This window comes from Scyliorhinus canicula, chromosome 8 (assembly GCF_902713615.1).
Source record: "Scyliorhinus canicula chromosome 8, sScyCan1.1, whole genome shotgun sequence".
NCBI classification, from domain to species: domain Eukaryota; kingdom Metazoa; phylum Chordata; class Chondrichthyes; order Carcharhiniformes; family Scyliorhinidae; genus Scyliorhinus; species Scyliorhinus canicula.
The window spans coordinates 67,730,578-67,743,833 of record NC_052153.1 but is presented as its reverse complement, the minus strand read 5'-3'; the positions used below and the strand labels follow the sequence as shown (position 1 = coordinate 67,743,833).

The window sequence follows — 13,256 nt, the reverse complement described above, 5'->3', positions numbered from 1 at the left end:
CCTACTTTTGGCTCAATTAAGGAACGACATGGCGGAATCTACAAATATAACATTTGATTCATTTTCAAAAACTGAGGTGGAGATGTTACACTACTTTAAGATTTATCCCAACAACAGAATTTTAATTCTCTTGTCTAGCCTTTTGTTCAACCGAAATTGCAAAACACTGCTGCTGTTTTTGAGAATGAAGCAAACATTTTAGAGTCACATGGGTAATCACCATTGAGAAAGTTAATAACCATATGTTACTTGTTTTCTAGTAGTAATTATGCCACTGGTCTAAAACATGAGTTGCAGCTAATTTTTTTCTGATACCAGGTTACATTTTTAAAAGGTCTTAATTTAGCTGCATTCCTCATATGATCAATTCACAATCTGATCCATACCAATAGGTAAAGATATCAAGCAGGCTGTGAGGTTACTCAAATCATATTGTAGTCTGAGGCTTGAAAACAGCTTGTCCCTCTCCTCCCAGTGCTGTATGTCCCTGAGAGCAGATACTTCATTTCAGGTACACAGAAACTCTGGGTGCGATCGAACAACCTCATCGCACTGGACATGGTGAGGTGACAAGGGTGTTAAATCTTGTGAGATGCCTCTCGCGAGATTTGTGACGCTCGGAATGCCTCGTGCGATCTAACAAGACGTCGCGATCTGCATATCGTCCTCACTGGGCGAGATCCAGGTTTACATATTTAAGTGAGCCCGCACTTGGAGAACTCGCCATGCCGCCATTTAGCACACAAACATAATGGCATAATGGCAGCTGGGGTGTCCCCAAGGCCGTTGGAGGCCCCGGGGTGGTTGAGCTCCGGGCAGCCTGGCACTCACGCTGGTACATGGGAACTTTGGCACTGCCAGCCTAGCATTTTGGCTTTGCCAGCTGGGCACCCAGGCAGTGGCACTGCCAGGGTTACAGGCTGGCAGTACCCAGGTGCCAGTTTGCCCTTGCCAGGGATTGGACTCAGGGGTGCCTTGCGCTTGAGATGAGGTGAAGGGGGACTCGAGGATCCCATAAGAGATAAGTTGGGTTGTTGGAGGGATTCGGTGGCCATGGTGGGGAGTCCGGGGGGGGGGGGGGGGGGGGGGGGGGGTCCAGAGATTAAAATGCCGTCCTGATCTCTTTCTGCATTGACAAGCTGAGCTCATCAGTTCAGGAAGTGAGGTAAGTGCGGCCTCAACGGGGTGTTCCTTACCAAGGCAAAAAAAAACGGAGTCCCATTTGTTAGCGGGGCCGTTCTTGGTGTCGGCAGTGCCGAGAATCACCCCGTTATACGCGCCAAAACCGGGACTCTGTTTCTGGGAGTTAAATCATGTCCAAGTGGTTTTCTTAGTAGTTTGGTTTGGACAGTTTTAACCATGATAATAAATTTTGGGTCAGCTAGATCATTAAAAGGGAAAATGAATGTTGAGAGGGAACGGGGGAAGAAAATAAAAATACATCGTAAAATGAGGAAAAGGAATGCAATAAATAAACTCCACAATATTCTGTCCTTCAATATCTATAGAAGGGCATCCAGGTGCAATATTTCATTGTTAGTATTTACACACAGATGTGAAAGAGCAGCTGATTTTTGGTTTTTGGACCTGTAGTCAGATATTGGAGGATAGGGGTTTTAATAAGCATGTCGACAAATTTTGGTAATATCAAGAACCTACCTTATTCTGATGGTGCTATATATTTGATTCAACTGCTTTATCATCACAAGCAAATATCCTTGTTATTTTTGCTTTCTCCCTGCAGATATTGATGAATGTGAGAGGAATCCTCTTCTGTGCCGAGGTGGAACTTGTATAAACACAGAGGGCAGCTACAAGTGTATATGCCCCCCAGGACATGCACTTACTCCAGATGGCAGTGCCTGTGTTGGTAAGAGAAACCAGGTTACTAACTAGAGATGATTTAACTACACATTACCGGCTATTTATTTTAAGTCATTCATTTTTTTTGTCATTAACCCATAAACTGCTTTCTCCAATATGTGAAGTTTTCATCTTTCTTTCTGTCTTCTTCAGATATCAATGAGTGCTCCCTCAGTGACAACCTGTGCAGAAATGGCAAGTGTGTCAATATGATTGGAACTTATCAGTGTGCTTGCAACTCTGGATACCAGGCTACTCCTGACAGGCAAGGCTGCGTTGGTAAGATTCATTGAAGTATATATAGTTGAGTTCCAGCATTATTTTCTTACTCACTGTGTGGATATCTAGGTTTTTATTGTCATATCAATTGCTTTGTAAATGCAGAATGAATTATAGTTTGGAAACATACAAATATAGAAAATAGTTGCAGGTGTAGGCCATACGGCCCCTCAAGTCTGCACCACCATTCAATATGCTCATGGCTGATCATGCAAGTTCAATATCCCATTCCCGCTTTCTCTCCATACCCCTTGATCCTACGTCCAGCTCCCTCGTAAATATATCCAACAAACTGGCCCCAGCAGCTTCCTGTAGTGGAGAATTCCACAAGTTCACAACTCTCTGAGAGAAGAAGTTCTTCCTCATCTCAGTCCATAATGGCTTACCCTTTATTCTTAGTCTGTGACCCCTAGTTCTGGATGTCCCCAACATCGGGAACATTCTTCCTGCATCTAGCCTGTCCAGTCCCATCAGGATTTTATACGTTTCTATGAGATCCCCCCCTCATTCTTCTACTCCAATCCCAGTGAGTACAAGCCCACTCTATCCAGTCTTTCTACATATGTCAGTCTTGCCATCCCGGGAATTAGGCTGGTGAACCTTCCCTAGACACCCTCGATATCAAGAATGTCCTTCCTCAAACGAGGAGACCAAAACTGCACACAGTGCTCAAGGTGTGGCCTCACCAAGGCCCTGTATAACTTCAGCAAGACATCCCTACTCAAATCCTCTCGCTATGAAGGCCAGCACGCCATTAGCTTTCCTCACCACCTGCTGTACCTGCATACCAACCTTCAGCGACTGTTCCACCATGACACCCAGCTCTCGTTGCATTCCCTTTTTCCTAAACTGCCACCATTCAGATAATAATCTGCCTTCTTGTTTTTTGCCACCAAAGTGGATAACCTCATATTTACCCACATTATATTGTATTTATCATGTATTTGCCCACTCAGCCAGCCTATCCAAGTCACCCTGCAGCCTCTTTGCATCCTCCCCACAGCACACACTGCCTCCCAGCTTAGTGTCATCTTCAAATTTGGAGATATTGCATGAAATTCCTTTGTCCAAATCATTAAAGTATATTGTGAACAGCTGGGGTCCCAGCACTAAATCCTGCGGTACCCCACTAATCACTACCTACTATTCTGTAAAGGACCCGTTTATTCCCATTCTCTGCTTCCTGCCGGCGAACCAGTTCTCTATCCACGTCAATACATTACCCCCAATACCCATGAGATTTAATTGTGCTCACTAGTCTCTTGCATGGGACCTTGTCAAAAGCCTTTTGAAAGTCTAGATACACAACATCCACTGGTTCACCATTGTCTACTGTACTGGTCACATCCTCAAAAAATTCCAGTAGATTTATCAAGCATGATTTCCCTTTATTGAACCTATGCTGACATAGACCAATCCTGTCCCTATTTCCCAAATGCTCAGTTATTTCATCCTTAATAATTGACTCCAGCATTTTCCCCACCACCAATATCAGGTTAACCGGTCGATAATTCCCCCTTTTCTCTTTCCCTCCTTTTTTTAAAAGTGGGGTTACATTCGCTTCCCTCCAATCCGGGGGAACACTTCCAGAGTCTATAAACTGCTGGAAAATGACCACCAGTGTATCCATTATTTCTAGGGCCACCTCCTTAAGTACTCTGGGATACAGATCATCAGGCTAAACAGGTTTAATGTTACAGCTTTGCTTCAAATTTCAAGCTTTTGTTTTTCTTCACCAGTCCTCAGTGAAATGACTTCTGAGGACAGACGTAAGTCACAGCAGACTCACCTTCCTGTCCCCATTTGTTGTGTTAGAAAGTTGTTGGTGCCAAATCTGGCTTTTATCCGTCTTCCAGCACCAGTCCTCTGCCTAGAAATTGGTTGGCACTGGGATGACAGTGTGGACCAGGCACATGAAATAGTCTCTTCAGTAGAACAGTTATAGGACTTCAGGTTTCATGTATATCATACAGGTGAACTGTAGATACCTGCCAGTATCCCCAATCTACTCACTGGTGAAGACAACATGATTTTGGAGCCATTGTTAGGATTGGGAGGAAGGGGGATAAGCAGAAGAGGAGGTGGAGCCACTGGGAGGGAGGTAGAGTGCCTGAGAGAGGGTGAGAGATAGTGTCCAGGAATGGGTAGGAGGTGGCGCCAGGTAAGGCTGCCATCAGGTAATGGAGCTAGGCAGCAGCTAAATGAAGGTGGAAGCTGCAACCTGGAGAGGGAGAGAGGCAGTGGCCATGAGGCAGTGAGGAGGAGGTAACCATGAGGCTTACCGGAATCATAGAATCAACAGTGCAGAAGGAGGCCATTGAGTCTGCACCGACTCTTGGAAAGAGCACCCTACTTAAGCCCACACCTCCACCCTTTCCCCATAACCCAGTAACCCCACCTAGCCTAAGGGCAATTTAGCATGGCCAATCCACCTAACCTGCACATCTTTGGGCTTTGGGAAGAAACCCACGCAGACACGTGGAGAATGTGCAGACTCTGCACAGACAGTGACCCAAGACGGGAATCGGACCCGGGAGCTGTGAAGCAACTGTGCTAACCACTGTGTTACCGTGCCGCCCCTACCGTACCGTAAGCAATGGTTGGCACAGTACTTTGTTTCAATGTGGGATTGAGAGATGTGCTTGTGTATATCGCAGAACCAAATACAACTGCAATCTCTCTGAGCAAAATGGTGAGCCTGGTCATCCTGAATGTAGCTAGTTTGGAATTATCTCTCTTGCTCCCCAACCCACCAGTTGACTAGTTCCAGTTCATTTCCAGCATGAGGTTTAACTAATATTACCACTGCATCCTGGGGACATCATAAAGGAAGTTACAGTATGCTTGGGAACTGTCAATAATGTCCCTAACATATCCTATGGAGGAAGAGGATCTTGATGGATCTCCTCATCCTCATTTCTGCCTCCAGCACTTACCTGCTGAAGGCCCAGTCTCAGATAAGACCGTGGAACATCAACTTTGATCGGGGTACTTTTGCCCTTTAAGGCCTCTTGTTGGAACTTATGATGGTGCAGTGAGGCTGTGTACCATTGTGAGGATTCTTATCCTGTGTACTGGCCGACTACTTCTTAATAAGGGGAGTACTGTGGGAGCCCATTGTGCATGCTTGTTCTCACCCCCCCCCCCCCCCCCCCCCTCACAAACCTCCACCCCGCAACTCCCACACATAACTAGAATGAATTCCTATTGATCAGGAACTGTCTGTTGAAAGTATATAATAAATAGTTGCTGATTCAGTATACCACCTGATTTTCCTGTAAGTTTGTCTATTGGCATCCGTAGAATGACGTACCTTTATTAATGTCTCTCCTTTCTATGATTAAGGAAGACAGTCCTGATATTCACAGCCCTTTGTTGAGAAACTCACAAGCCTAGTTTCCCTCCCTTTATTTATCCTGCTGTCCATCCCTGTGGTTCACCCTCTCCTCTACCTCTCACAATGTTGAATTACATCACTTCCTACGCTAATGCCAAATTTCCCCAGGACCTTTACCTTGAATTACTTAACACCCACTCTTCGGTCTCCTTCCCACTCCATCAGTTTACAATCTTTTAAAGTATAAGCTTGAAACCACCCAACCTCATCATCTCTTTTAGGGAGTGGATTTCCTGGGCTTCACCCATTCCATCGCAAAACTTTGGCTTCCTGCTAAAGTTATGGCAGAAGACCAGGAAAATCACTGAGAAATTTCAGCCCCCTGTTCTTTTCAAACTTGATGATGTACAACACACTGCGACTTACCCCTTAAGTTCCGCAATGAAATAAACTATGTATTAAATTGCAGTCAGAATATCTACTTTTATGCATGTCATCATGAGAAATTTTAAGTTTAACTGGGATTTTTTTGCACCACCCATTTCATATTTCAGATATTGACGAATGTACCATCATGAATGGAGGCTGTGACACACACTGTACCAATTCAGAAGGCAGCTATGAATGCAGTTGCATTGAAGGCTATGCTCTTATGCCTGATAAGAGAACCTGTGCAGGTAAGCTGAGAAAGGATTATTTTTAATGCTACCACAACATCAAGTGTTTGGAGTTTAAAAATAATTCAGATCAACCATTTCAATTATTGTTGCAGATGGTATCTGCTGTTAACCTGTAAGATGTCCCTAATTAAGTAATAATAATCATCAAGGTTCCTATACCATCTCGACAGTCACCAGTGAACACAATAATATCTGAGAAATAATAATCATACACAATTTATTGTGCAATAGAGTTTACTGAGATTATGGCTACTTAACAGTTTAAGAGGAAAGAGTATTTGAAATCCTGACTTTCATTCGTTTTGTACCTTGTCTTGTTTCACCAGACATTGATGAATGTGAGGAAAATCCTGATATCTGTGATGGTGGGCAATGCACGAACATCCCTGGGGAGTACCGTTGCCTGTGCTTTGATGGATTCATGTCTTCTATGGACATGAGGACGTGCATTGGTAAAGGCCAAGATAATTATGGCATAGCAATAATTGTTTACCTTGATGATCAACCAGGTTTTGCTTTTTTCATAATTGATAATATTTTGTGTACGTTTAACACAAAGTAAGTGAATTTTATCAGGTTTATATACATCTAGAATGGTTGTTGTGCAGCAGAAATGGGCTTTACAAACTTAAATATAAATGCTGTTGAAAATGACCTAAAGTTATGTCATTGCAGATGTGAATGAATGTGACTTGAATTCTAACATCTGTCTCTATGGCGATTGTGAAAATACCAAGGGTTCCTTCATCTGCCATTGCCAACTGGGATATTCTGTGAAGAAGGGAACAACTGGATGTTCAGGTAGGGCTAACCCATTACTGGAAGATGTGAATCTCATTGAAAAATGTTTCTTCTTTCCTTTGAGGGTGGTAAATAATATGATTTTAAATATAAAATATAGTTAATTGGGTACAATTTTGTGAGTACACAGTGATGCTGGAAACTTCTCCTCTGACAGTGCATTTTGAAAAATTAAGGCCGCACTTCCACAATATCCTGCTAAGTACCAGCAGCGGGTGAAATTCTTCACCACTTGTAAGCACTCAGAAATATACCCAATGCGTTACTCGGTAATTATTGCTGCACTGTTATTGCAAATTTGATAAGTTATAAATGTGTTAGTTAATGCAGAGATAAAATGGTCAACTTAAATGTAAAGTTTAACCCAAGGAACTGAATTTCATTACAGGTATGTGCAATAAATATTTGCCTGTTAAGAATGTTATGTATCGGCATGGTGGCGTAGTGGTTAGCACTGATGCCTCACGGTGCTGTGGACCCAGGCTCGATCTCGGCCCCGGGTCATGGTCTGTGAGGAGTTTGCACATTCTCCCCATACCTGCGAGGGTCTCATCCCCACAACCCAAAAAGATGTGCAGGCTAGGTGAATTACCCACACTAAATTACCCCTGAGTTGGAAAAATAATTGGGTACTCTAAATTTAAAAAAAAGAATGTTATGTATCCAGGATTGAAGAAGATTCAAAGTTAGGTGGATAAGTAAGCTTGTGGTGTTGCACTCGTCACACCTTTCCAACCAGAAAAAGACCCATTTATCCTGACACTCAGCTTTCCTATTAGCTAATCAATCTTCTATCCATGCTAATTGGTTGCACAATGTGCTCTTACCTTTTGCAATAACCTTTTATATGGCACCTTACAAGATGTCATTTGGAAATCCAAATACGTCACATTATTAGGTCCTCCTTTATCCACCTTGTTTGTTCCTTCCTCAAAGAACTCTAATAAGTTTGTTCAACGCAATTTCCCTTTCACAAAACCATGTTGTCTCTGCCTGATCCCATTATGATTTTCTAAGCATCCTTATATAATCCCCTTATAAATGGATTCTAATAATTTCCCATGACAGATATGAGGCTAGAATTAGGATATAATTTCCTGCTTTCTGTATCCATGGGATGAGGGAATTGTTCTTTGAGAGATTGAGTGGACTAGGCATATAAATCTCTAGTATTTAGAACAATAAGAGGAGGGGCGGGGTTCTCCGCGAACTTGCGGGGCGGACCACTCCGGCGCCGAGGGGTGGCGTGAACCACTCTGGCATCGGGCCGCCCCAAAGGTGCGTAATCCTCCACACCTACAGGGGGGCTAGGCCGGCGCCGGAGTGTTTGGCGCCGTGTAGACCAGCGCGGAAGGGCTTGGCGCCATACCTACCGGCGCAGAAGGGCCTCCGCACCTTTGGGGCTGGCCGACGCCGGAGTGGTTCCCACCACTCCCTCCTGCTGGGACCCCCCGCCCCGCCCGGTACGGGAGAATCCCGCCCCATGATCTTCAGCTGCATCATCAATAACCTTCCATCATAAGGTGAGAAGTGGGGATGTTTGCTGATGATTGCACACTTTTCAGCACCATTCGCCACTCCTCAGATACTGAAGCAGTCCATGCCAATATCCAGGCTTGAGCAGACAAGTGGCAAGTAACATTTGCACCAAATAAGTGCCAAGCAATAGCTATCTTCAACAAGTGAGAATCTAATTGTCACCCCTTGACATTCAACGGCATTACCATCGCTGAGTCCCCCACTATCGACATCCTCGGAGTGACTATTGACCAGAAACTGAATGGGGCTAACCATATAAATACGGTGGCAACCAGAGCAGATCAGAGGCTAGGTTTCCTGTAGTGATTAACTCACCTGACTCGCCAAATTCAGTCCACAAGCCGAGAGTGTAATGGAATATTCTATCCTAACCTGGGTGAGTGTAGGGCAGAGAATCGCTACACATAGCGGTCCAATGATGCCGTCGTTAAACTCTCCAGTTTTTACGATGGCGTCAACACTCTGCCTTCAGATGGGAGAATTCCGCCCCTTATTGAATGGGGGCCAAATGGCCTATTTCTGCTCTTAATTCTTATGTCCTTATAAGAGAGGCTACACTATGTATTGGGTAGAATTTGATTTGAGTTTGTCATTCTCAAAAGGACAATCTCCTGATTCCTGCAATAATATTGTGAAGTGGTCCCAAGCATTTTGAATAGTGAGACGGAAAATTGAACGGCTGCTTTGATTTAATTTTCAATGGTTAATTACAAAAATCACTGGCAGGGAGACATTTTGAGAGCAGGTTATCCATTGTAGCCTCTCAGGTCTGGTCGCTGTAGAGAGACCAGTGATGAAAGGAAGAGCTCACTGGGAAAAAAGTAATAAAACCCAGAAAAAGAATTCAACCTCACAATTATTTTGGTGACTGAAGCATGAATGCCAACACATGTATGTTTTGTTGATATAAGAGACTAGCTTTTCTGTAATCAATTAAGATATTCCTTCTCTATATAATATCAGAGAAAAAGCTGGCTATTGTACAGGATTTACAAATACAGTACACGCCCAAGTGAGCTGAAATGAGTGAATCTGACAGGAATTCGCACTGCGAAATACCGAGAAAGTTGTTCACAATCGCACAAGCATTTCACCTTTCTGTTGTGTGAAATGCACACAAGGGAGCATTGGATGATTGTAACTTCACCAAAGAGTAGTCTGGAGTTCAATCAATAATTTGTGTGAAATATTTAATCCTACAGAACAGCTTATCAATCAACAGCACAGTTTTTTCAATATTTTGGGCTGAGTGGCTTTATCTAACAGGATATATCATCCCAAATTAGTGTTAACTTCGAAATGTATCTTCTGTTACTACTTTGTTTGTAACCTTTTAGATGTTGATGAGTGTGAAATTGGAGCCCACAACTGTGATATGCACGCTTCATGTGTCAATATTCCTGGAAGCTTCCAATGCAGCTGCCGTGAGGGATGGGTTGGCGATGGAACCGTATGTGTAGGTGAGTGCTTCGTTATTGAGCATGTTGCGGACAGGGGAGAGACAGGCAAACTGTACTTACATCCTCTCTCCACCTGTCCATAAAGCAGAAGGTGTTTCAAATTATTTTTTAAAATATGTGGTGGCGTGTTTTCCCAACACATTGGTTACTATTAAGCCATAGCAACCCACGTTAACTCAGGTTTTATATTCAAAAGCCCTAGGGTTTTACACACTTCCCACTCCACTACACACACACGCACACAAAGTAAAGGAAAGATAGAAAAAAAGTTTCACACCTATGGTTGGTAACAGGACAAGTACCATTGAAATGGACATTAGTTCCTGTGGTTCCCAGAGTCAGAGTCCAATGAGGCATTCTCTCACTTAGGAACTTGAGTTAAGTTGACTGAAAACTGTAGTTGTAGTATTCGTTTTACAGTTGGTACTGATAACGCAGATGAAGTAGGTACTGGGGGGGGGGGGGGGGCTGCTAGAGGCTTGGGTCATGTGACATGGCCCAATAATGGTTATTTGCTGCTTAACAATCAATTTCTATGCTTCTGGCCAGAATTCCACTGTTTCTCTTTCAGAGAGAGATGAGGTGGTTATTAGTATCTCTTCCAGGATAATGATATAATGATCTTCATCCTCTCTCAGTATATGGTAGTTCATGTTGGGGAACCAGCCCTTCTGCACTTACCCTGCTTTTGTTGATTACAAGGGATCTGTAGCAATGAGATGTGAGATTCCACAGGCGGAGAGAGAAATTATTTTGTTCTTATAACTCCTGGTTGGTAGTTCTCAGAACAAAGGACCAGACCTTGGGTCATGTGACGTGTCGCAGCAGTCTTTTTTAAGTTCAGCAGAAAATCCATTTTAGCCATAAGAATAAATATTTGAGCAAACAGATTGGATTACCAGGTTAGATTGAAAAATGGATGGTGGGTCAGGTTTTTCAGTCAGGGTTTGAATCAGAGTCGCGGGGGGTGGCCACCTTGATGAGCAAGAAGACGGAGTTTGAAAGTGCAAAGGAAGTGAGGAGAGATATAGGATGGTGAGTGGGGTATTGGAGGGGACGCCAATGCTGTTGGTGACTGTATACGCACCGAATTGGGATGATGTAGGGTTTATGAGGGAGCATGGGGAGGATTATAGGCCTATTAGGGAAGTTTGGGGCATTCTCAGGATATAAGTTGAACGTCGGGCAAAATGAAGTGTTCCCGGTGAACAAATTGGGTCGGAGAGACAATCTAGTGGGGCTACCATTCAAAGTAGCCAGAGATAGGTTTAGGTATCTGGGGATTCATGTAACAGGAGAGTGGGCGATGCTGCATAAATGGATTTTACAAAGCTGGTGGAGAAGGTTAAGGAGGATCTGAAGAGGTGGGATACGCTGCTCCTGACTCTGGCAGGGAGGGTCCAAGTGGTGAAGGTGAACGTTCTGCCAAGGTTTCTATTCATATTCCAGATGCTGCAATTCCATGAGCGATAGTGCAGCCGCCGAAACGGCTCCTCCAGCCGCCTCCCCAGTCAAGGCTGTCAAAGAAGCAGAAGAAGGCAGTTCCCCAAAGAAACAAGAAGGTTCCTTTTTCCCAGGGTACTTTTTCCCAGGGTAGAGGGGTAGCAGGAGACTTTTTCCCAGGGTAGAGGGGTCAATTACTAGGGGGCATAGGTTTTAGGTGCGAGGAGCAAGGTTTAGAGGAGATGTACGAGGCAAGTGTTTTTACACAGAGGGTAGTGGGTGCCTGGTACTCGCTGCTAGAGGAGGTGGTGGAAACAGGGACGATAGTGACATTTAAGGGGCATCTTGCCAAATACATGAATAGGATGGGAATAGAGAGATACAGACCCAGGAATTGTAGAAGATTTTAGTTTAGACAGGCAGCATGGTTGGCGCAGGCTTGGAGGGCCGAAGGGCCTGTTCCTGTGCTGTACTTTTCTTTGTTCTTTGTTCTTTTCACATCTGTGGGTAAAGACTTGTGTGTTGTAGGAACCAACAAGTGATAATGGAAGGATGTGTTTATAAAGATGAAGCCTACATGGAAATAACTTGAATGAGTAGTGCTTTGACAAAACAAAAATTGCAATTGTGTACTCTGAGGTAAATGCTATATGGGAGAAATTACAGTCAGAAAAACTGTTGTGATATCTTATATTTTAAATTGGATTTCTTTATAACTTTACAGCTCATTGTTACAGATCCCTTGTAATCAACAAAAACAGGGTAAGTGTAGATGGGCTGGCTCCCCAACATAAACTATCATAAAAGAGAGAGATTGAAACTCATTATACCGGAAGTGATCCTAATAACTATCTCACCTCTCTCTGAAGGCGAAACAGCGGCATTCTGGCCAGAAGCACAAAAATGATTGTTAAGCTGCAATTAACTGCTGCAAACTGCTTTTTCTGGAAATTACAGTATCTGCCATGATTTTGTTTTCCCATCAGTCCTAGCCGCTTTCAGTATATTTTGAAGCATTCTAATGGTGAGAAGAGTTAATATAGACAGTAATGAGTGACATTATATAACACTGGTAATACAGAAAAAGCTAACCCAAGGTGCGTTAAAGAAGCACAGCTATACAAAGTTTGACACAGAAGCTTAAAAAGGAGGTATTAGAAATCGTGATTGGTCAAAGAGATGTGTTTGAAGGAACACCTTTAAGAGGAACGAGAAAGAGAGGTTTAAGGAGAAAATTTTGCCTCTGGGACCCAGGCAACTGAAGACACATCCACAAACGGTGGGGTAAAACAAGTTGAAGATAGGCAAGAAGCACAAAGTGGAGGAACACAGGTTTATTGGAGAGATGCACAGTTGGAGCAAGTTACAGAGATAGGGAGACGCAAGTAAAAAATATATTTTGCGGCAGATTTCTAAAACTAGAAAGTGGTGGCGTGGTATCACTATGAAAGTTTGAGGGACTAATAGACTGAATCTAAAGTTAAGGAAGGGAAAAAAGAAGTGTAATTTGTAACGGGAGACCTGAGAGTAATTATCAATAGGATTTTGGGAACTCGTGACTCCAGCACTTCATGGAAAATCATGACTCAATATTAGCCGTTGTAGAAAATTGTTTTCCAATAGCCTTTAGAAATACCACCAATGGTGCTATTTTTACTGGTTCAATTTCTACAGCACCACAGAAAGAACTGAATTACTGAAGCTACAAAACTCATCTGAATAGATAAAAGCTTCCTTCCTTTGAAGTTCTTTTCACCGCAGCTAGCTTTGAGGATTTGTTTATTCCCTGTAGACCTTTGTGATAGGATCAGCTTTGCAAAGTAATGGATCTTATGAATTCCTCCTGTGACCAGA

At 43.3% G+C, this 13,256-nt stretch overlaps 1 protein-coding gene across 1 annotated transcript in view; it reads left to right on the top strand.

Moving 5' to 3' along the window:
• LOC119970306 (fibrillin-2) overlaps positions 1–13,256 on the top strand; it is a 433,007-nt gene that overhangs the window by 301,060 nt on the left and 118,691 nt on the right. Inside the window, exons 27-32 of the mRNA XM_038804706.1 lie at positions 1,745–1,870; positions 2,017–2,142; positions 6,034–6,156; positions 6,486–6,611; positions 6,835–6,960; positions 9,837–9,959. Coding sequence (XP_038660634.1) covers positions 1,745–1,870; positions 2,017–2,142; positions 6,034–6,156; positions 6,486–6,611; positions 6,835–6,960; positions 9,837–9,959 — 750 coding nt within the window. The remainder of the gene's footprint in view (positions 1–1,744; positions 1,871–2,016; positions 2,143–6,033; positions 6,157–6,485; positions 6,612–6,834; positions 6,961–9,836; positions 9,960–13,256) is intronic.